Source organism: Mastacembelus armatus, unplaced genomic scaffold, assembly GCF_900324485.2.
Source record: "Mastacembelus armatus unplaced genomic scaffold, fMasArm1.2, whole genome shotgun sequence".
NCBI lineage: Eukaryota > Metazoa > Chordata > Actinopteri > Synbranchiformes > Mastacembelidae > Mastacembelus > Mastacembelus armatus.
Window position 1 is genome coordinate 275,248 of NW_022872853.1, and position 24,677 is coordinate 299,924.

Consider the following 24,677-nt stretch of genomic DNA (forward strand, 5'->3'; position numbering starts at 1 on the left):
GCAGTATATAAAGTACTTCAAATTAGAAGTATATGAGGTAGTTAACGTCAGCTACCCAGCAGTATATAAAGTACTTCAAATTAGAAGTATACAAGGTAGTTAACGTCAGCTCCAACATTAAAGTGATCAACACAATAATCATCAATAATTAGAATCCAATAATATCAGATCCGTTCATGTGAAATGGGCCATTCTGAACAATGAGTACTTTTACTTTGGATACTTCAAGTACATCTGGATGATGGTACTTTTGGACTGTTACTGCAGTAAAGCAGCTGGTTCATCATCCTCTGTATCTTCCTCACTATGATCTGAAGTCACGTTCTGTTGGCGTGACGCTGAAGCTGCATTGGGAAACATTAAAAAGCTTGTGATCTGCCTGAGTCACAGGGATCCTGGTGTATTTAGAGCTTCATGTGACTCTGATCTTTCACGTTGAACCTGGTTTGGTCTTTAAACTGAATTCTATCACAGTTTGATCCTGTCACATTGGTCACTGAGCCTATTAGTTCCTGTAGAAGCTAAAGTTTAAAGTAAAGTCAGTGGAGTCTGGCTGCGGTGAGTCACGCCCCTCTGCCTGAGGGGCGAGCGAGGCATGCTGCAGCCTGCAGAGAGTGAGAGAGAAGCCTCTTTACTGTTTGTCTTTGCTTCAGGTTTTTCTGGGGGAGGTGTGTGTGTTTATTGTCTTCAGGCTGAATCAGAAATGTTTTACGACATCTGTGGTTTTAATTCTGAAAGCTGCTTCAGTTTGTTTTAAATGTGTGATTATGAGTCACCAGCTCAAACTGCTGGAAACACACAAACCAAACTCTGTTCAAAATTTGTCACATCAATAAAGTTTATTTGAATTAGGAAAGAAAGAAGCAACCAAGTGTCAGTCAAAATAAGCTCCGCCTCCCTCCAGCCTTTTCCCTTCAAACCTGAAACAAGGCGAGACAGGGACGAGTGAGATGGGGGAGGGAGAGAGAGACTGAGGAGGAGGAGAAAAGACAGTCTGAGAACAACAGCCGGGACTGGACAGAGCTGACTTACCTGGACTCACCTGGATTCACCTGGACTCACCTGTACTCTGCCGGCCAGGTGAGTGAGTTTAATCTGTAAGACCTGGCTCTAAAGCGCTGGATCCCACAGCCTGTTCACATTCTGTAGCTGTGAAGAACCAGTTTAGAAGTAGTCAGTAACATCTGTAACAGCTGGAAACGGGTGTACCAAGCTGCTGTCTACAGACCCAGGCAGGTTGAATAAAGTTCCTTCAGCAGGTTCCAGGAAACACATGAGATGTTCCTTTTACAAAGTTTTTCTTTGCGCTTATTCAGTGTGTGAAAACCAACAACACTGTCTGCAGGTGTGTGTGTGTGTGTGTGTGTGTGTGCAGAAAGCTGATCTGTATGAATGGAGGGTTTGGTGTCAGAGTGTAACTGAGACTAGAAGCAGGTTTCCTCCTCTGTGAGACTGAACAAGTCCCTGTCATTATGATTCGGAACGCACAGAAGCTGCAGGATGGACTGTCTGTGGCCACTGAGCCATGGTCCCAGTCTGGGTTCCCTGTTCATGTGTTAAAATCTGTAATAGTGCCGTCACCTGTGGCGGATGAACTGACAGGAGTCTCATCTCTGGAACCAGGTCCCTCTTAAGGTTTTCAAGCATGTCTTTAAACAGGCGACGGTGATGGACGAGGCCGAGCTGATGCTGGTGGAGGTTTTCTGTTAAAGCCTAGTCAGATAACAGACCTCTGGATCATAATGTGGGCTTTTCAGTCTGCTGAAACAGGATTAAAACTCATCTGGAGACGTTGTCATAGCAACAGTTCCTGAAATCCAGAATGCAGATGATCAGGATCAGGGTCGAGATGTTTCAGGCTGAATCCTGTACATGAGCTCGGCTTTAGATGAGAATCCACAGGAGGAATCATCACAATAAAATAAAATCATGTAATAAAACTAATTAAATAAGGGTGCATGCTGGGAAGATTCCCGCGACAGTCACATGATCAGCACTCAACCAATCATATTAATAATCATGGTTTCAACTGCTGTTTTTTTAAAATTTCAAAATAAGAGCACTGATATTCCTGATAATTAGAGGATTGTTTAACCCTGATAACGAGCTGTTAACCTGGATCAGGACCCAACGAGTCATGTGACAATTTGGGTTTAAGCCATGAAGGTTCTGTTTCCTGTTCAGAGGTTTCAAATTAGATTATTGGTAAATGATTGTTCACTGTTTGTTGTAGTGGGTGTGAGGACACGTCTGCTCATCATGTTGGGTCCAGGCCGCAGGTTTCAGTGATTCACTCTGAGTGTTTCCAGTCATACGGCTCTGCTGATTTCCACACGGCAGAGTCACAGAGGAGCTGTCTGGTCATGTCGTGTGTCGGTTTGATTCCTCAGGTATGTCAGTCACACCCTCTCACACACACACACACACACACACACACCCACACACAGCTGCAGTGATTTTTAGCTGCTTCCTAAAATATTCACTATAAACTTTAATTGAAACAAATAAAATTTCTGTTAAAAAAAAACTAAAGTATGATCCTTCCCTGTTCCCTGCTTCATGTTTGCCTTCATAGGCAGTCGTGGCCTAATGGCTAGGGAGTCGGACTTGTAACCTGAAAATTGCAGGTTCGAGTCTCCGGTGCCTTGTCCACCTTCAATACTGAGGTGAGGCAAGGCACCGGACCAATGCACCGGAACCCCAACTGCTCCCTGGATGCCACAGCATTGGCTGCCCACTCCGGGTGTGTGTGCAGTTTGTGATGGGTTAAATGACAAATTCCGAGTATGGGTCACCATACTTGGCCATATCTCAGGAGATATGTGTCTGAACCAAGTTTAGGAAGACGCCTGTGTATATAAGGTGCCACAGTTCACAATGCAGGTCAGGACCACAATGGTGTCAGTCACTGGGAAAGAGAAGAGGTCTCAGTCAGGTAGAAGACCTTAGTGGTCCCTCTGTTAGAGCGTCAGAAGTCCTGCAGAGAAGCTGCAGCAGTTCCATCAGGGAGTCAATCTGACAGAGCCTGAAAAGATCTCTAAAACACCAAACTGCAGAAATCCAGGAGAGCCAATGCTGGAACTGAGTCTGAACACAGATTTTAATAAATTAGCAAAAATGTTTTCACTCTGTCTGATTGAGATTTCTCCATTTTAAACACAGTAAAATATGCAGGCCTGCAAACTTTAATACTGGGACTCAGGCTGAGACTTTGACTCAGACTGGGACACAGACTGGGACTTTGACTCGGACTGGTACTCAGACTGGGACTCGAACTGGAACTAGACTAAAATGCAGAGTTGCACTCAGGAGTTTTGATGCAGACTCTGGACACGTGTCAGATAAACCCGAGGCAGAAGAACATTTCCGCACCTCTTTAGAGTCCTGCTAAGACCGGAAGCTGAAAAGTTCCCTGCAGCTGTTGAAGCAGGTCCAGACTCATCACATCCTCTTTATTTTTCAGGAACTCACTGACTGTCGGCGTCGACTCGCTGAGACACTTGCTCCACAGCAGCTGGAAGGTGAGTTAGACTGAGTCATAACCTGCAGATTCACCTGTGTGGGAGGTCCAGGTCGACCTCACACCCTCCCTGTGAACAAACAGCTGCTGCTGAGCCAACACACCTGAGACCAGTGTTTATCTTCAGCACAAGTCGGCTCATCTGCTGCAGCCTGAGCATTTACCTTCAACATTTCATTACAACCAAACTCAGTTTGCAATAAAACAACAGTTTACCACAGGAAGCAGCTGATCAGAAATGATCCATTCCTTTCAAAACGTGTTTAAACTGCATTCACTGGCAGAGAGCGCGATGAACCAGGGGAATGTAGTTTGAGTAAAACTACAATCCGAGACATCCGAGAGGAATGACCACAGAAATGGACATAGATACACCTGATCTCACCTGCCTGCTCCATCCACTGATCCTCAAACAGCATCCGAGCTGTTCTCTCTGTGCACGGCTGCAGTAAAATCAGCTCAACATTTATCGTCACTGCAGCACAAACGTTCAGGTGACTGAGCTGCAGCACAAACGTTCAGGTGACTGAGCTGCAGCACAAACGTTCAGGTGACTGAGCTGCAGCACAAACGTTCAGGTGACTCTGAGCTGCAGCACAAACGTTCAGGTGACTGAGCTGCAGCACAAACGTTCAGGTGACTGAGCTGCAGCACAAACGTTCAGGTGACTCTGAGCTGCAGCACAAACGTTCAGGTGACTGAGCTGCAGCACAAACGTTCAGGTGACTGAGCTGCAGCACAAACGTTCAGGTGACTGAGCTGCAGCACAAACGTTCAGGTGACTCTGAGCTGCAGCACAAACGTTCAGGTGACTGAGCTGCAGCACAAACGTTCAGGTGACTGAGATGCAGCACAAATGTTCAGGTGACTCTGAGCTGCAGCACAAACGTTCAGGTGACTGAGCTGCAGCACAAACGTTCATGTGAATGAGCTGCAGCACAAACGTTCAGGTGACTGAGCTGCAGCACAAACGTTCATGTGAATGAGCTGCAGCACAAACGTTCAGGTGACTGAGCTGCAGCACAAACGTTTAGGTGACTCTGAGATGCAGCACAAACGTTCAGGTGACTGAGCTGCAGCACAAATGTTCAGGTGACTCTGAGCTGCAGCACAAACGTTCAGGTGACTCTGAGCTGCAGCACAAACGTTCAGGTGACTGAGCTGCAGCACAAACGTTCAGGTGACTGAGCTGCAGCACAAACGTTCAGGTGACTGAGCTGCAGCACAAACGTTCAGGTGACTCTGAGCTGCAGCACAAACGTTCAGGTGACTGAGCTGCAGCACAAACGTTCAGGTGACTGAGCTGCAGCACAAACGTTCAGGTGACTCTGAGCTGCAGCACAAACGTTCAGGTGACTCTGAGCTGCAGCACAAACGTTCAGGTGACTGAGCTGCAGCACAAACGTTTAGGTGACTCTGAGCTGCAGCACAAACGTTCAGGTGACTGAGCTGCAGCACAAATGTTCAGGTGACTCTGAGCTGCAGCACAAACGTTCAGGTGACTCTGAGCTGCAGCACAAACGTTCAGGTGACTGAGCTGCAGCACAAACGTTCAGGTGACTGAGCTGCAGCACAAACGTTCAGGTGACTGAGCTGCAGCACAAACGTTCAGGTGACTCTGAGCTGCAGCACAAACGTTCAGGTGACTCTGAGCTGCAGCACAAACGTTCAGGTGACTGAGCTGCAGCACAAACGTTCAGGTGACTCTGAGCTGCAGCACAAACGTTCAGGTGACTCTGAGCTGCAGCACAAACGTTCAGGTGACTGAGCTGCAGCACAAACGTTCAGGTGACTGAGCTGCAGCACAAACATTCAGGTGACTCTGAGCTGCAGCACAAACGTTCAGGTGACTGAGCTGCAGCACAAACGTTCAGGTGACTGAGCTGCAGCACAAACGTTCAGGTGCAGGTGACTCTGAGCTGCAGCACAAACGTTCAGGTGACTGAGCTGCAGCACAAACGTTCAGGTGACTGAGCTGCAGCACAAACGTTCAGGTGACTCTGAGCTGCAGCACAAACATTCAGGTGACTCTGAGCTGCAGCACAAACGTTCAGGTGACTGAGCTGCAGCACAAACGTTCAGGTGACTGAGCTGCAGCACAAACATTCAGGTGACTGAGCTGCAGCACAAACGTTCAGGTGACTCTGAGCTGCAGCACAAACGTTCAGGTGACTGAGCTGCAGCACAAACGTTCAGGTGACTGAGCTGCAGCAGCAGTGATACTGTGTGTGAATCACATAGTTTCAACCTGTAACATGAGTAAATCAAACTGAACGTCTGATTCCAGTTCAGTGAATCAGCTGATGCTCAGATCAGCTGTCGTTCCACTTGCTGACGCTGATCCAGAGTCAGAGGAAGATCAGCTGACCGGATCAGATCCTCCACCGCTCCCACTGAGCAAACAGGAGACGCCGCTTCATTGACTGTGTTTGTCTCCAGGACAATCAGGACCCAACTGATCTGATCTGGACAGGAGCTCACCTGAGGAGGAGAGACACCGACACACAGCCAGGTGAGAGAGAGAGAGGCAGGTGGTGTTACAGTCAGACTAATATTTACTGTGTTAAACTGCATCCTGCTAAAGTTTCACTGGATTAACTTCATCCAAACATTCGTTCTTTACTGAAACACTTGGCAATAAAAATAAAATCCACAACAAACAGATTCCAGTTGACAAAATGTTCAATGTAAGATGAATAAAATTAAAGACACCATGAAAAGCAACGTTCTTTAAAATTTACTACAGCTGTTTGACAGAAAACACTGGCCTCAGACCTTTTCAAAATAAAACCCCCCTGTTAATCAGGGTTTAATGAAGGTTTAATGTTTCTCTGTGAATAAACAGCAGCTGCATCAGAGCCTGCAGCTGTATTTACTGATGCAGACAGGTGAGTTCTCACCTGGGCTGCTTGTTTGCTTTGTGTTTGACAGGAGGGAACAGACAGTCATGTGACTCTACTCAGGTAGACCTGGACAGGAAGAGACACTGTGTGTGTGTTTGCCTGGTGTTACTCACATTGTGGGGACTTGAGATTAAGGCAGGTCTCCAGGAAATGATGAAGGTTATGTGTTGTGGTTTCCCTCAGGTCTCACAGCTTGCCCAGAATCCCTGCTTTGCCGTGACTATGTTCCGTCGCAGGAAAAAGAAGCGCAGGCCAGAGATCTCGGCACCACTGGATTTCCAGCACCGCGTCCACACGTCCTTCGATGCCACCACAGGTCACTACGTAGGCCTGCCGCCACAGTGGCAGAGCGTCATCGAAACGCTGAAGAGGCCACGCCCCCTGGTGGACCCCTCCAGGATCACAGAGATCGAGCTGGGACCCAGGAAGGTCAGATTGAAGACTTTTAGGAACCCCTGTCTCAGACCCAGTCGGTTTATTAGGACCCCCTGTGTCGGACCCAGCGGGTTTATTAGGAACCCCTGTGTCGGACCCAGCGGGTTTATTAAGAACCCCTGTGTCGGACCCAGCGGGTTTATTAGGAACCCCTGTGGATCAGTCTGATCCAACGGTCCTGCAGTGAATCACCTGGAAGCTGCAATTTGTGCTGTTCGATTAAGTTTTACTGTTTCTGTTATTTTGTCCAGTCCCAGAAAGTGACACCAGTGAAGCTGCTGGTGGTGCGTTCACTGGTTTACTGTAAATGTCAACTGTAATCGCTAAATTCATTACGTTTATTTCAGAATTCCATATTTTAGTCATTTATTATTGACCATGAGGTTCAGGTTCTGTTTCCATGAGGTTCAGTCTGTGTGAACGTTTCTCTGCAGACGATTGTTCGCGGCAGTTTTATCGGTCATGGCGACTACATCAGTCACATGATCTCTGAGATGACCCGTCTGTCCGTCTCCAGCTCCAACTCTCTGCGCCGCAGCAGCCCGTCGGCACGAAAACGTGCCCGGTCACTAGGTCGACTGGGAGAACTGGCGGAGGATGAGGTGTACCAGTATGAGGAGCTCAGTTACCATGAAGACAATGGGAAGACTGGCAGGAGCGCCACCTACTGGCAAGACCGGATCCGACAGGTGCGCAGTGAAAGCGGCAGCCCCAAACGGAACAGAGCTCTGCAGAGAGCCAAGTCCACCTGCCAGATAGTTTCTGAGGCCACACCCACCACACCTGAGACACCCCCGAGCACAGGTGAGACAGATGAAACGGGTGGCCGGGATGAAGTTGGTGAGGGGGCGGGGCTAAGACAAAGGCCAGCTTCCCGTCACAACAAACTGCAAACTGTGGAGACCAATAACAGAACTCACCTGAGACCGAAACCAGGTGTCAATCACCTGCCTGACCTGCTGTCCTCCTCCACAGAAACTCCCAGAAGGCCACACTCCTCCTACGACCCCAAGGTAAAACACGCCATTGAAAAGAGCGTTTCCACGTTTAGTGAAATAGCATCTTAGCTTAGCATAAAGACTTGGGGAGCAGCTAGCCTGGACCTGGGTGTCCAGGAAAGTATTACAAAAGTATTCAGAACCTTAATTCAGGACTTTGTAGAAGCCCCCTTCAGTTTTCTTGAGTGAGTCTCTAGAAGCCTCCATCAGGGCAGACTGTTCTTCTTCTGTTACTGACTGTAGAATGTACGTTACATTTATTTGACGGTTCATCTGTTGTTGCTCCCCCAGCTCACCACCCCCTCGACCCACCTACTGCTACCCCCCCCAAACAGCACCAGCAGCCCCATCATCACAGGTAGGGGTTTACCTCAGCGTTCCCGCCGCCCCTCCTCCACCATTAACATTACTCCAAGAACACCAACCACAACGATCCAGAACCTGCCCCACCCCTCCCACCCTGGATCCCCGGCCTGCCCCACACCCACCCTGCAGACGGTCCCCGATGGACCTCCTCAGAAGGTGACCCATGAGCAGTTCAAGGCGGCACTGCAGATGGTGGTGGAGCCGGGAGACCCGAGGACAACTCTGGAGAACTTTGTGAAGATCGGTGAAGGGTCCACAGGTGTAGTCTGCATCGCCCGGGAGAGGCACAGTGGGCGACAGGTGGCTGTGAAGATGATGGACCTGAGGAAACAACAGCGCAGAGAGCTGCTCTTCAATGAGGTACAGCTGGGGGGGGGGGGGGGGGGGGCTTCATGTTACTTGTGTGTTACCTGGAGGAAGTGAGAAATGAGCTGGTTCTTTAATGACGACACACATTTATTTTTCTCTCCTCAGTAGAAATGTTTGATTGTCAGTCAGAGCTTTGAAGTTCATCAACCTAAACAGTTGATCAAACAGAAGATTCATGTCTGTTACCTGCTGCAGTATGACATCATCAGCTCACCTCTCCCCATGTGTTTGGTCTCAGGTGGTGATCATGAGGGACTACCGGCACCAGAATGTGGTGGAGATGTACCGCAGCGCCCTGGTGGAGGAGGAACTTTGGGTTATCATGGAGTACCTGCAGGGTGGTGCTCTCACACACATCGTCAGTGAAACCAGGTAAGCAGGAAGTTAAACACACCTGTCTGTTGGATTTCCTCAGGTGTTTGTAGTTTTATAGCCTTCCTGTTGGTTTCAGGCTGAATGAGGAGCAGATAGCTACAGTGTGTGAAGGCGTCCTGCAGGCGCTGGCCTATCTTCACTCTCAGGGAGTCATTCATCGAGACATCAAGAGCGACTCCATCCTGCTGACGCTGGACGGGAGGGTAACGCACAAACACACCTGTGTCCCAGTCCTCACCTCTTAGTAAGAGAACATCAGATCAAGGTTTGATTGTGCTCACACATATTTTAAGGAACAAGGATGATGATTTTAAATGTTTCGGCTGTTTCGTTTAAGCACAAGCCTCAGCACTGCGCTAACGTGGCGGCTCCTTCAGCTGCAGCAAAAGATTTCTCGTTCACTAACTCCTAAGCTCCGAGGGTTAGGATTTACACGCACTAGTGCTCCAGGTCATTCAGTCAGTCCTGGTCCAGACATAACCAGGACACTCACTGGGCCAGTCTGTGTCCCCGGTGAAAACACAAATAGTTCAGAGCTCGTTAAGAAACAGACCGCTGAGTCCTCGTCTCCTTTGGTCCTGCTACAGATCAAACTGTCAGACTTTGGTTTCTGCGCTCAGATCAGCAAAGACGTTCCAAAGAGAAAATCTCTGGTCGGGACTCCATACTGGATGGCTCCTGAGGTGATCTCCAAGACGCCGTATGGGACCGAGGTAACAACAGCGACACATCCAGGTCCACATCCAGAATCGGGGTTCAGTCTGTCTTATGCTAAAACAATCCAAACCCGAAATTAAAGTGATTCTGTACAAGGTCCAGTCCTGGGTCACAGGTCTCTGACCGGCTCCTGTTGCCCTCAGGTGGACATCTGGTCTCTGGGCATCATGGTGGTGGAGATGGTGGACGGAGAGCCGCCATATTTCAGTGACACGCCCATCACCGCCATGAAGAAGCTGAGAGACGAAGCAGCACCGAGCGTGAAGAACACCCAGAGGGTCAGACACACACACACAATTTGTATTTAGAACAGGACAAGGACCCAGAACCTGGTCCTGGCTGTATTTGATGATGTCACTCTGTGCTCAGGTGTCTCCTGTGTTGAAGGACTTCCTCGACTGCATGTTGACTCGTGACACGTTGCAGCGCAGCAGCGCCTCCGACTTGCTGGAGCACCTGTTCCTGCTGCAGGCCGGATCCCCACGTTGCCTGGTGCCGCTGGTGGAGCAGTACCGCAAGCGCATGTCGCTCTGCTGATCACCTGCAGGTACCTGTAAACACCTGAGACCTAAGGAGCCTGAACTCATGTTCTCACTGGTTGATCAGACGACTTATCAACTTCAGCCCGTGGTGCAGTAACTCCCCCTTTCCGGCTGCTCGCCACAGTGCCAGTGACCAATCAGGTGAGTGCAAACAGTCTGAGGCCTGGGCGACGCTGCCAGCCCTGAGCACTGAGGGTCACTGGGTCACAACAGGTCGTAAACTTTGACCTATTGCTGCAGGACAACTTTTGACAGTTTGTCATTTCCTGTCACAGAGGCTGTTTCCTGGTCAACCTTTGACCTTCTGATCTGTGGATGTTTACACCTATCGAGGGGGAATTTAATATCTGACATTTTTCCTGTTTCTGTGCCTAAAACAAGAAAACGACACAAGAACATTTCAATAACAATAAAAAGAGAAGAAACTAAATATGACAAATTGATGAGGTTTAAAAAACAAACAAACAGGAAGTTTGTCTAAAAGTGTGTCCTGCTGAGATTTACCAGGACCCGAATGTGAGAAGGAAGCAACTGAAGCAGATGTTCGGTGTTGACACTGCAGATCAACTTTCACCAAATATTTCAGCTGATGATTCAAGTGAAACAGACCCAGGAATATTATTCACATCAATATTATCAAATCACAGGTGATTCATTTTCTGTCGATTGGTTAATTATCTTGTGTCTCCAGTGAAACAAACAGGATTCGAGTAAAATCCTCGTTAATTCAAGTGGAGTTTGGACTGAAACTGTTTCTAAATCAATTTATTTTTGTCCGTCTGCAGATTATTGTCTCCATTAATGGTTTTGTCTGTAAAATGTCCTGAAATTATTCCCTGGTCTGTGTCAACGTGGTCAGGTCTCTCGTTTTGTGCGACCAACACTTTTAAAAAGCTTCTTTCTGACTCAGTTTCCTGTCAAAACAGTTTTTTGGTTTGGTTGACTGATTTCCTGATAAGATGCAAACAGTTTTTCCATAAACAAAACTAAAAAACACATGAACATGTTTTTTTAAGGGTTTGTTGATAAAGGGACATATTTTCTGCTGTGATCAGGGGAAGAATCAAAAAACTGGATTTCCTTAGAGAACTTGCACAGTTTTACACAGAATGTGACTTTGCACATAAAAGAGTTTATTTTTATTTTAACCAAGTTAATAAACTGATGAAATGTATTTTAACACGGTTGATGTGTGTTTGATGTTATTTCTCCTCTGACTGCACTTTCATTCATACAGTTAATTAGAAACAATAAATTCATTTAAGATAACTGAAACTAACAGAATTTGATTTGTACAACAGATTATAATCTTAAATCTTTTTTTCAACACTTTCCATGATAAATAAAAGGAGTAAAAATACGACCTCTGACCTGCAGTCATATGTATGTTTAAACATGACAAACTCCACCCGCCTGGCACGTACTGCAGTATAAAACAGGCACCTTGACAGACAATAAACTCATCCTTCTTCAGTCGTCACCGCCCTGTGAACACACAGGATCGAAGACCTGGAGCCAATGTTGGTTTTTGATCTGGTTCTTCTCTGCAGCCGCGCTCAGTTTATCAGCTGCAGAGACAACACAGATAATCTGCTGCTATTTTAATGACGTGTGACTGACACATGTTCCTCTTGTTCTTCACTTCCAAATGCTGCCTCACACACTCACACACACACACACACACAGAGTAAAGCAAAGGGACGTATTGAACAGAGAAAAAAGACATTTGAGTCCAAAATTAAAAACTTGTCGACTGACGTGACTGAAGTTCATATTCACAAATGTTTGTGTCGACTCTGTTTTATCCTGATTTCTGACTCACAAACATCCAAAATAAACCGAGTTAATCAACAAGCAGACATTTACTTCTTCTTGGTCATTTCCAGGGGCAGCATGGTGGCTGAGTGGTTAGCACTGTTGCCTCACAGCAAGAAGGTCGTGGGTTCGCATCCCGGCCTTTCTGTGTGGAGTTTGCTTGTGTGGGTTTACTCCGGGTACTCCGGTTTCCTCCCACAGTCCAAAGAACATGCATGTTAGGATGATTGGCTCTAAAAATTGCCCGTAGGAGTGAGTGTGAGGTTGTCTGTCTTTGTGTGTCTATATGTGGCCCTGCAACAGACTGGTGACCTGCCCAGGGTGTACCCCTGCCTTCCGAGAAAGAGCTGGGATAGGCTCCAGCAGATCCCCGTGACCCTGAACCAGGAAAAGCGGGTATAGAAGATGGATGGATGGATGGTCATTTCCAGCTCTCAATAAATAAAGTTAGCAACTTTACCTTGTTCAAGATGGGGCCTCCTCTTTTCATTGATCCTCCTCTTCAGTCTCCTGAATCTACATCAAATGTCATACAGACTATGAGTTGTGGCACATGAAGAGGGTTTTTCTGTTCACTAACTAATATTACACGTGGTTCTCTGAGTTTAAAACGTAGTTTCAAATGTCAGTTTTTCACTAGAACTCAACAGCTGTGTCTGATCATTTCTCAGTATTTTCAACAGGAAGTGTATTTGGTCATGACATGACATTTCTTTATCATCAAATCATCAAAACTCTGCAGCTCATGCACTCTCCAATCACCCTCGGCTGAAAAATGATATTTGCAGGTGTAGAATTTTACTCAGAAACAGGAAGAGCGAGTTACATCCTGCGACAGCGTGTTTGATAAACGCTCCGAGGGCTGATACAGAGACTCCAGTGTCTCTTTGGTTTCTATTTAGGGGCTGAGAGATAAAGAGACAGAAACACTTCATCAGACGAGCTGCTCATTTCTGAGTCCACAGCTCGACCAGCCTCTCAGACCTCCACAGCATTACAGCACCTGTGAGGGTTAAACACAGATTATCTCAGTGTTTGTTGTAGCAGAAACCTAAAACCATAAATATTCATTGAAGTAATCAGAATTATCATTAGAGACGATCTTCACTTAAATCATTGTCAAGAAGTTTAAACTGGTGTGGGAAAGTAGGAAAACAGAAACACACCCCACTTTATATTTTCTATATTTCAGAAACAGTCCTCTCATGTTTTTGGAACTGGCCTTTAAATGAGGCACAAGTTATAGCACTCAGAGATGAAAAGAGAAAAGTCCAGTAGATGGTTTGAGATAAAATATTGAAGCCTGGTCTGATAAATGTGATATTATAGCTGCAGACTGTATTATTTAATGTTTGCTGAACCTTTTCTTGGATTATGTCTCTTCAGCATGAAAGCAATGACCGAAAACTAAATGTTTATTTAGTTTTCGGTCATTGCTTTGGAGTAAACCAGGTTTTGCTCTGACATGATGCTGTGAGTCTAAATGGAGAAGTGTCAGGAGTCTCTATCAGCAGGAGGATAAGCAGCAAAACTGCTTTTCCAAAAATGGACTTCAACAGCTAAAGGTCCTGAATCTGCCCTGTGGTGCATCCACAGACAGCACTTATGTCCAAATTTGGCCCTTGGGGACCCTAATAAATGCTCAGCAGCAGCAAAGACCCTGCACTTCTACACGAGAGCAGAGACAAGAGCTCTTCTCTCAGTTTGTTCTCTCTCCTCACTGACGTGGACCTCCACCATCAACCATGGGTGACACTCTGATGGCCGAGTTTGGGAAGGCTGCTCCGTACTTGCGGAAGTCAGAGAAGGAGCGTCTGGAAGCTCAGACCAGACCTTTTGACATCAAGACTGAATGTTTTGTAGTCGATGATAAGGAGGAGTATGTGAAAGGACAAATCCAAAGCAAAGATGGAGGGATGGTGACTGTCAAGAAGGAGGATGGGACAACAGTAACTGTGAAGGAGTCTCAAGTTCACCCCCAGAATCCGCCAAAATTTGATAAAATCGAAGACATGGCAATGTTCACGTTCCTCCACGAGCCCGCTGTGCTGTTTAACCTCAAAGAGCGTTATGCTGCCTGGATGATCTATACCTACTCTGGGCTCTTCTGTGTAACTGTCAACCCCTACAAGTGGCTTCCTGTCTACGATGCTGAGGTGGTGGCAGCCTATAGGGGGAAGAAGAGGAGCGAGGCCCCCCCTCACATCTTTTCCATCTCTGATAACGCCTACCAATATATGCTGACTGACAGGGAGAACCAGTCCATCCTAATCACCGGAGAATCTGGAGCAGGAAAGACTGTGAACACCAAGAGAGTCATCCAGTACTTTGCCAGCATTGCTGCAGTTGGTGGTGGAGGCAAAAAAGACACCAGCAAGGGAACACTGGAGGATCAGATCATCCAGGCAAACCCTGCCCTAGAGGCTTTTGGTAACGCCAAAACAGCAAGAAATGACAACTCATCTCGTTTTGGAAAATTCATCCGAATTCATTTTGGTACAAGTGGCAAACTTTCGTCTGCTGACATTGAGACGTACCTGCTGGAGAAGTCACGTGTCACCTTTCAGCTCAAGTCCGAGAGGAACTACCACATCTTCTACCAAATCCTGTCCAATCAAAAGCCAGAGCTGTTGGACATGCTGCTGATCACCAACAACCCGTATGACTACTCCTACATCTCCCAAGGAGAAGTAACGGTCGCCTCCATCAACGACTCAGAGGAGCTGATGGCCACTGACAGTGCCTTCGATGTTCTCGGCTTCACAGCAGAGGAAAAGATGGGTGTCTATAAACTGATAGGTGCCATCATGCACTACGGCAACATGAAGTTCAAACAGAAGCAGCGCGAGGAGCAGGCTGAACCCGACGGAACGGAGGCAGCTGATAAATCAGCTTACCTAATGGGGCTGAACTCTGCTGACCTCATAAAAGGTCTGTGCCATCCCAGAGTCAAAGTTGGAAACGAGTACGTCACCAAAGGCCAAAGTGTGGACCAGGTCTACTATGCCATTGGTGCACTGGCTAAGTCTGTATATGAAAAGATGTTCAACTGGATGGTGGTGAGAATCAACCAATCCCTCGACACAAAACAGCACCGTCAGTATTTCATAGGAGTCCTGGACATTGCTGGATTTGAGATATTTGATTTCAACACCTTTGAGCAGCTGTGCATCAACTACACTAATGAGAAACTGCAGCAGTTTTTCAACCACCACATGTTTGTTCTGGAGCAAGAAGAGTATAAAAAAGAAGGCATCGAATGGGAGTTCATCGACTTTGGAATGGACTTACAAGCTTGTATTGACCTCATTGAGAAGCCACTGGGGATCCTGTCAATTCTGGAGGAAGAATGCATGTTTCCCAAAGCTAGTGACCAGACCTTCAAGTCCAAGCTCTATGATAACCACCTGGGCAAGAACAAGATGTTTGAGAAGCCAAGGGCAGCAAAAGGGAAAACAGAGGCTCATTTTGCCCTGGTACACTATGCTGGCACTGTGGACTACAACATTGGTGGTTGGTTGGTCAAAAACAAAGACCCCCTGAATGAAACTGTGGTCGGTCTCTACCAGAAATCATCTCTAAAGCTTCTCAGTCTTCTTTTTTCAAGTTATACAGGAGCTGACAGCGGTGAGAAGGGAGGTGGAAAAGGTACCAAGAAGAAGGGCTCGTCATTCCAGACAGTGTCTGCTCTTCACAGGGAAAACCTGAACAAGCTGATGACCAACCTGAAGACCACACATCCCCACTTTGTCCGTTGTCTGATTCCTAATGAGAGGAAAACTCCAGGAGTAATGGACAATTGCCTTGTGATGCACCAGCTACGCTGTAACGGGGTCCTGGAAGGCATCAGAATCTGCAGAAAGGGTTTCCCAAACAGGGTTCTGTATGGTGACTTCAAACAACGGTACCGGATTCTGAATGCATCTGCTATCCCAGAGGGTCAGTTTATTGACTGTAAGAAAAGCACAGAAAAGTTGCTGGGATCATTGGACATCGACCACACTCAGTACAAGTTTGGCCACACCAAAGTCTTCTTTAAAGCTGGCCTGTTGGGAACACTAGAGGAGATGCGAGATGAGCAACTCTCTCGAATCATTACCAGGATCCAGGCTAATGCCCGTGCACTCCTCATGAGGGAACAGTTCGCTAAGATGGTGGAACGCAGAGATGCTCTGATGGTTATTCAGTGGAACCTTCGCTCTTTCCTGGGTGTAAAGAACTGGCCCTGGATGAAGCTCTTCTTCAAGATCAAACCCCTGCTGAAGAGCGCGGAGTCTGAGAAGGAGATGGCAAACATGAAGGATGAGTTCAACAAGTTGAAAGAAACTTTGGAGAAATCAGAAGCAAGGAGAAAGGAACTGGAGGAGAAAATAGTGACTCTTCTCCAAGAGAAGAACGATCTGACGCTGCAGATTCAGTCAGAACAGGATACACTCACAGACGCTGAAGAACGCTGTGAACAGCTTATAAAGAGCAAGATCCAACTGGAGGCCAAGCTGAAAGAGATGACAGAAAGACTGGAAGATGAAGAGGAGCTGAATGCAGATCTCACAGCTAAGAAACGTAAGCTTGAAGATGAATGTGCAGAGCTGAAGAAAGATATAGATGACCTGGAGCTTACTTTAGCCAAGGTTGAAAAAGAGAAACATGCCACAGAGAATAAGGTGAAAAATCTGACTGAGGAGATGGCTTCTCAGGATGAAAGCATCATGAAGCTGACCAAAGAGAAGAAAGCACTGCAAGAGGCTCACCAGCAGACACTGGATGACCTTCAGAGTGAGGAAGACAAAGCCAACAGCTTAAGTAAAGCTAAAGCCAAGCTGGAGCAACAGGTGGATGATCTGGAGGGCTCGCTGGAGCAAGAAAAGAAAGTCAGGATGGACCTCGAGCGCTCAAAGAGGAAGCTTGAAGGAGACTTGAAACTGACCCAGGAGAATTTAATGGACCTAGAGAATGACAAACAACAACTGGAGGAAAGACTTAAGAAAAAAGACTTTGAAATTACTCATATCAATTCAAGGCTAGAAGACGAGCAGGTGGCTTCAGTTCAGCTCCATAAGAAGCTCAAAGAAAACCAGGCCAGAATTGAAGAGCTGGAAGAGGAGCTGGATGCTGAGCGTGCAGCCCGGGCCAAAGTCGAAAAGCAGCGCTCCGATCTTTCCCGTGAGCTGGAGGACATCAGTGAACGTCTGGAGGAAGCAGGTGGAGCTACATCAGCACAGGTGGAGCTAAACAAGAAAAGAGATGCTGAATTTCAGAAGCTGCGAAGGGAGCTGGAGGAATCAACCCTCCAACATGAGGCCACCGCTGCCACCCTGAGGAAGAAACACGCTGACAGCGTAGCTGAGCTGGGAGAACAGATTGATAATTTGCAGCGGGTGAAGCAGAAACTGGAGAAGGAAAAGAATGAGCTGAAACTGGAGCTGGATGACCTGTGTTCTAACATGGAGAGTGTGGTGAAGGCCAAGTCAAACATTGAGAAGATGTGCCGTACAATGGAAGACAACATGAACGAGTACAAAAGCAAATATGAAGAGGCTCAACGAACCATCAACGACTTAACAACTCAGAGGGCCAAGCTGCTCACGGAGAATGGTGAGTTTGGACGTCAGGTGGAAGAAAAGGAGTGCCTGATATCACAGCTGACCAGAGGAAAGAACTCATACAACCAGCAGGTAGAAGACCTACGCAGGCAGCTGGAAGAGGAAGTCAAGGCGAAGAATGCCCTTGCCCACGCTCTACAGTCTGCTCGACACGACTGCGATCTGCTTCGAGAGCAGTTTGAAGAAGAGCAGGAAACCAAGGCTGAGCTGCAGAGAGCTCTGTCCAAATCCAACTCTGAGGTCTCAGCATGGAGGACAAAGTATGAAACTGATGGGATCCAGAGGACGGAGGAGCTGGAAGAAGCCAAGAAGAAACTGGTTCAGAGGCTGCAGGAAGCAGAAGAGGCCATTGAGGCAGTGAATGCAAAGTGTTCATCCCTGGAAAAGACCAAACACCGGCTCCAAAATGAGATCGAAGACCTGATGCTGGACCTTGAGAGATCCAATGCAGCCTCTGCAGCACTGGACAAAAAGCAAAGAGCCTTTGACAAAGTCCTGGCAGAATGGAAGCAGAAGTTTGAGGAATCACAATGTGAACTGGAGGCCTCTCAGAAGGAAGCTCGTTCCTTGAGCACTGAACTCTTCAAACTGAGGAATGCCTATGAAGAATGTCTGGATCAACTGGAAACCATTAAGAGAGAAAACAAGAACCTCCAGGAGGAGATCTCTGACCTCACAGACCAGCTGGGAGAGGGCGGCAGGAGCGCACATGAACTGGAGAAAATCCGGAAGCAGCTGGAACAAGAAAAAGCTGAGCTCCAATCAGCACTAGAGGAGGCAGAAGGTTCTCTGGAACATGAAGAGAGCAAGACCCTCAGAGCTCAGCTGGAGTTCAACCAAGTGAAGGCTGACATGGAGCGAAAACTGGCCGAGAAAGATGAGGAAATGGAGCAGGCTAAGAGAAACTACCAACGGATGCTCGAGTCCCTTCAGTCGTCTCTGGAGTCTGAGACCAGGAGCCGGAACGAGGCCCTGAGAGTCAAGAAGAAGATGGAGGGTGACCTGAATGAGATGGAGATCCAGCTGAGCCAAGCTAACAGGCAGGCAGCTGATGCGCAGAAACAGCTGAAGAACCTCCAAGCCTTTCTGAAGGACACTCAGCTGCAGCTGGACGATGCACAGCATGGCAACGACGACCTGAGAGAAAACATTTCACTCATGGAGAGACGCAACAACCTGATCCAGGCCGAGCTGGAGGAAGTGAGGGCAGCCCTTGAACAGACGGAGAGAAGTCGGAAACTGGCTGAACAGGAGCTGGCTGATGCAGCAGAGCGAATACAGCTCCTCCACTCCCAGAACACTAGCTTAATCAACCAGAAGAAAAAACATGAAGCAGACCTCCTCCACCTGCAGAATGAGTTGGAGGAGACCATACAGGAAAACCGCAATGCTGAGGAGAAGGCAAAGAAGGCCATCACAGACGCAGCCATGATGGCTGAGGAGCTGAAGAAGGAGCAGGACACCAGTGCCCACCTGGAGCGCATGAAAAAGAACATGGAGCAGACCATCAAAGACCTGCAGCACCGTCTGGATGAGGCTGAACAGGTTGCCATGAAGGGCGGCAAGAAGCAGCTCCAAAAACTGGAGGCTCGCATCAAAGAGCTCGAGAATGAGCTGGAGGCAGAGCAGAAGAGGGGAACAGAGTCCATCAAGGGGGTTCGCAAATATGAACGCCGCATGAAAGAGCTCACCTACCAGACTGAGGAAGACCGCAAGAACCTGTCCCGCCTCCAGGACCTGGTGGACAAACTGCAGCTGAAGGTGAAGTCCTACAAACATGTAGCAGAGGAGGCCGAGGAGGCAGCAAATGCCAACATGGCCAAACTCCGCAAACTCCAGCATGAGCTGGAGGAGGCGGAGGAGCGAGCTGACATCGCAGAGTCCCAGGTGAACAAGCTGAGGGCGAAGACCAGGGACGGATCCTCCAAGAAGGGGCTGGATGAGTGAGGAGACCTCGGGACGTTAACACCACAGGTATGTTCACATTTTCACTCTCTAAAGAGTCACCACAGCTCAGAACAGGGTCCCAGATCTTACATTTATGTCACATCTGCATGAAACAAACATATGGCCCCAAAACAAAGAAAGAAGCACCCAGTAATAAACAAGCACTAAAAGATCCACTTCCTGAAGCTTTCAGCCACATCTCTTGGTCTTCATCAGTACATACTTGTTGCGTCACACACACAGGACGTTTTCATCAAGCCACACATAAAATGTGTGAATTTTGTCAGTGCATTTAAAATGTTGTTCTGCCTTCATATTGTGATTTTCTTCTTGTAGCATGACGACAGCTGAACTTCCTGTCAGTTAATTCCTTGTCTGTGAATCTGCTTTGACCGACAGGTGTTCCTGCTCCTGGAGGAGTGATGGGCTGCGGGCGAAACCAAAAGCAGCAGTTATTTCATCAGTTAGTCATGGTAGTGACAGTAGTTGTGTTAAGGCTCACTAGTTATTTGAACGTGTTCAGCTGAAACATTAACAAGCGGGAACACACCTGAGTCCCCATGGTGTCCACGACCTACACCTGTGATGGCTGCAGGGGGCGCTGAAGATCTCATCGTGCCGCACCACATTTGTACATGTTGCCCCAGATGTGCAGAGAAATAAAGTCACAGCTGATCACTGAGCGGTTCTGTCTGACTCACATTTTAATGTTTTCATCGTCTGGTGGTTTTTCTAAAGCTCCTGTTTTGATTAATTTAACGTCATATTTGAAATTAAATCCTTCAGGCTAATCTGGGTTTTCTAGAAATACTGACCTGCAACATAACTTTGGGAACTGAACTGACTTTCCAGCCTGGGGGTCAAACATCTGGTCTAAATGAACCTGTTACATCATGAGGCACCACATTTGTACATGTTGCCCCAGATGTGCAGAGAAATACAGTCACAGCTGATCACTGAGCGGTTCTGTCTGTCTCACTTCATACCTGAGCCTGAACACGGGACTCAGCAAAGCGGGTCCGACGTCCTCATGTTTTAGTGAGGGAGATAAAATACTCATCAGCTGGGGCAGCGTTAGCGGAACAAACCAATCAGAGCTTCTGAGTAACTGTTCAGTCAACAAACATCTGTAAGAAACATCTGTTTCCTGCTACGAACACAACAAAATAAAAAGTGACCCCTCGATACATTTTCACAAAGTTTGAAAGACCGCAGCTTCCTGGTATTTCTAACCACGGGCTTTTATTGTGAAGAGCTTCCTGACGCAGCTCGGTCTGATAAACCTCGCAGGTCCAGCTGTGGATCCAGATGTGGGTCCAGCCGTGGATCATGGAGGAACTCTGCCGGGCTGCAGACACACCGGAAAAGTCCGCATCCAGCTGGATCTGACCCGCACACCATGCGTGACAGCAGGAACTGGACCCCGGGGCTGGTCCCGGCGCAGCGGGGCACAGCGGCCACCTACACCGGGGAGAAGACGGCGAAGCTGGCGGCCAAAGCCGACAAGAAGTGGGTGAGACTGGCCACCGTGCTGGTCTACGTCCTGTCCGTGTCTCTGGTGGCCGTAATCCTGGCTGTGTACTACAGCCTCATCTGGAAACCCACACTAGGACCCGGACTCACTGGTACCGAGACCGGTCCTGGTGCTCCCAGAAAAATCAAATGTGAGGCTGGAACGCGTAAAAGTACTTCAAACGGAGATAATGAAGACAGTAGTAGTACTTCCATGAGTACTGATACTAATCCTGTCGGCCCGTTCCGACCTGCATCCAAACGGTCTGGGAGCAGAACCTCTGACCCTAAAGGTCTCGGTACCGCTGCGGTGGAAGTCCCTCCCGGGGAAACTCCGGTCCTCCCCACCGGACTAGCCCAGCCTCCTCGGACCGGACTGGGCTCCGCCGAGCCTCCCGCCGTGACCGCGGAGGATCCGTCCAACCTGCCGACGCACCGAGCGGCGACTGGACGGGAAACGGTGGCTGATGCCGGCTGGACGGAGACGGACTCCTCGGGGCTGGAGGAGCTCGGCGACGGTGTGGAGGTCGTTAATGAAGGAAAATAACGGACTATTTACCGGGATTGCGTGACTTTCAAAATAAAACACCACTGTTTATTGTGTGGATGGAGTTTTATCATTATTGACTTAATTTTACTGCACTGTCTGAACTTGTTTGATTTCCGGTGTGTTTATCGGTTAAACAGGAGAAATAAAGCTGCTCTTTCACTGTGAACATGTATTTATTTGTTTAAAGGAACATTTCAACAATAAATCACACGCTGCTCTCATTCCCTAGAAACTCATGGTAACACCTGCATATCTTTGATGTTCTTCGGTAAATGAAGCTAAAATTCTTCCAAACAGAAAACCGGAAGGTCTTTGTTTCTTCATTAACACAAAGACCATAAGTTTGACCTCTGACAAACTGTGTCTCCATTGTATCTGGTCGTCGTGTTGATCTAATGAAGAAAGTTTCAGCTCATCAGATATGAACCATAGGATTTAAGTGTCTGCTCTTCCAGTTGAGTCTGGGCCGGACTCTGTCGGGTCCAACCCTCCTGTGTGATGTTCGCAGGAAGGAAGAGACAGTTTAGTCTCATTACTGACAATTAGCAGTTTCCTGGAATATTTTCCAAACTCCTCTCCTTTAAAGTACTTGTACTGTGTCTGAGTATTTACATGACACTATGTGGTGCTGCCAGGACTGTGGCGGACAAACACTGATTATTTGGGCGGGTTGTGGTGGGACCACAGCTCAGGGTGGGTTCAGGGCCATACCTCACACATGGGGGCGGGGTATCGATCCAGATCAGTTTTCGGGACCAGGACTACGATCTGGAGCGTCCATCTGTGTCAGGCTCCTACATGGGAAGGACCCCAAAACCTGTGTAGGTGCTGAGTCAAAGAGGGTGACCCAGACCCAGACCCCTGCCTCCAGAACCAGCACCAAGCATTGAAGCTGCTGCTGTAGCTGCGCCTAGAGTCATAAATGGACAGATACCAGGCGCCTGCAGACAGAGGAAAGAGGAAACAGACTCATATGTCAGGGCCCATGTCGGAAAACATCTGGATTCAGGACCGACACGGACCAGAGAGGTACTACAAAATGCTGCTTAGTTGACAATTTAAGTTTTATCTGTCTGGAAAACAACAGTTAGTCTGACCTCTGCTCTCTCAGTCCACAGAATCCACCAGAGACCGGCTGGGTCTGACAGAGACCTGCAGAGTCCAGTGGGGACCATCTGGTTCTGGCAAAAGTCGAACTGACCCCAGCAGAGACCAGTTGAGTCCGGCTGAGTCAAAACAGACATGTTCTTCTTGTTCATGATTCACTGTTGACCAAAGAAAACAGAACCAGACACTGATACCACACTGACTTCTAACTATAGATCCCAGTGCTATCGATTATTATTTACTGATTCATCTCCTGATCGTTCTTTGAAACCGATCGGTTCATATAGTGACAAGTGACCATTCAATGTTTGTTTAGTCCAAAAAACTGTTCAGACCTGTTGGACATAAAGTAGGTGCCGATGTGGATTTTCCGTCAATTTATTGATGAATGATTATTGTTTCAGCTCTACTTGTTTCATTTCCAGCAGGGATGAAGGGATTAACCCATCAACTGTTAATCCGGGTTTTAATCCGAAATCCTCAAGCCTCCAACCCTCCCTGACCCAGCAGCAAATATGAGAAGTGTGAGGTAAAGGGGGGTCACTCAGATTTCTGACTGCACAACTGTCCCTGTTTCCGTGTCCCCTCCCAGGTCTACGTCTGATCTGATGTAACTGGTCTGAGCGTGTCCTGGTCTACAGGTCGGTCCATCAGTTTAATAATGAGGTTTAATCCCGTCACCACAGTTGGATCATCCATCACCTCGTCCTGCTGGTCTTCATGTCTGGACCAGAACCCTCAGCTGATTGCCGACTCTTTTTAAGCTTCTGCTTCTTTGGAGTCTGATTCGATAAAACAAAGCACTAAACATAAAAGTTCTAATTATTTAGAGTAACGTTAATACTGGAGCCAGTTTTAATTCCTGGACTTCAGTGTTTCCATGTTTAGCTCAGTTAGAGGTTAATTCATCTTTCACCTGCGACCAACAGGTTTTTACCAGACGAACCTTCAGAGCAAACAAAGCAGGTGATCCAACATTTGAGGCACTAATACATTTCTGAAACACAAGGACCAGGGGTGGTGACCAAGGGCCAATGTCCTGCGTGTTTCCCTCTTCCAGCTTCTGATTGGCTGAGCACACCTGAACCAGGTAACCTGCAGAAAACACACAGGACACTGGAGTTGGCCACCCTGCTGTGGACAGACCTGTCAATCAATGTGGGAGTGACAGCAGCAGCGTCCAATCATAGTGGGGATGATGGGGGTGGGACGGGCCTCAGGATCACAGGGGGCAGCTCAGCACTGGAGCACAGCGCCTCCAAGTGGACAGACAGGAAAGTGCAGCCTGAAAGTTCATCCGGTGAAACAGTCACAGGATTTAATAAAATACCACAGAGCAGAAATCACCGACTGATGGAAAATCTGCAGAAAAACTAATTTATTTGTAAAAACTGCAAACACATTTTAGCCCGACTCATAAGTTTCAAAATAAAACTACAATATAACCAGGGAGACAAAGTAGGAGACTCCTGCTATATTTTCATGATTGATGCCTAATTTTTAGGTTCCTGTTTCCTCTGGTTTGTTTGATGTTTGATGTGCAGACTGTCTGCAGGCAGATTTGTCCTTTGGGTGATTTTAGGTCAACTCTGAAGGACAACGTCCAAAATATTTCAGTATCTTGGCATTAACATCACACTGACATCGTGTCAGGAGGACCTGACTGTCAAGAACCAACATTCAAACAACAGATGGTCAAACATGCTGCTCATGAGAATCAAATAACTTTACCCATCAATTCATTTTTACTGTTTAGTTAAAGTGAAATATCTGGACCTGCTGCAGGATCACACAGCTCAGGTGTGCACTGGTCTCCATCTGCACCAGATTCTGGGACTCTGCAGATTTCCAAGAACATTGAAGAAAGGGAACCCAAACACAGAACCGAACAGAGCAAAAAGCAGAAAGTGCAAAGAAC

General features: G+C 47.6%; 1 protein-coding gene across 1 annotated transcript; it reads left to right on the forward strand.

Moving 5' to 3' along the window:
- Positions 1–874: 874 nt before the first annotated feature.
- LOC113131240 (myosin-6-like) lies at positions 875–20,011 on the forward strand. The gene is made up of 14 exons (XM_033325093.1): positions 875–1,080; positions 2,234–2,390; positions 3,464–3,521; positions 5,960–6,032; positions 6,607–6,852; positions 7,293–7,871; positions 8,148–8,582; positions 8,830–8,963; positions 9,043–9,169; positions 9,554–9,679; positions 9,827–9,961; positions 10,053–10,215; positions 10,308–10,366; positions 13,765–20,011. Exons 5-14 carry the CDS (start codon positions 6,646–6,648, stop codon positions 19,588–19,590), a joined length of 7,791 nt encoding a protein of 2,596 aa, XP_033180984.1. The 5' UTR covers positions 875–1,080; positions 2,234–2,390; positions 3,464–3,521; positions 5,960–6,032; positions 6,607–6,645; the 3' UTR covers positions 19,591–20,011.
- The last annotated feature ends 4,666 nt before the right edge of the window (positions 20,012–24,677 follow it).

What these genes read in the sequence shown, in the direction of transcription:
- LOC113131240 (XM_033325093.1), top strand. Translation starts at nt 6,646, where the DNA reads ATGTTCCGTCGCAGGAAAAAGAAGCGCAGGCCAGAGATCTCGGCACCA. An exon ending in AGACGCCGTATGGGACCGAG is followed by an intron (nt 9,680 to 9,826) that starts GTAACAACAGCG and finishes TGTTGCCCTCAG; the next exon opens with GTGGACATCTGGTCTCTGGG. An exon ending in GCGTGAAGAACACCCAGAGG is followed by an intron (nt 9,962 to 10,052) that starts GTCAGACACACA and finishes CTCTGTGCTCAG; the next exon opens with GTGTCTCCTGTGTTGAAGGA.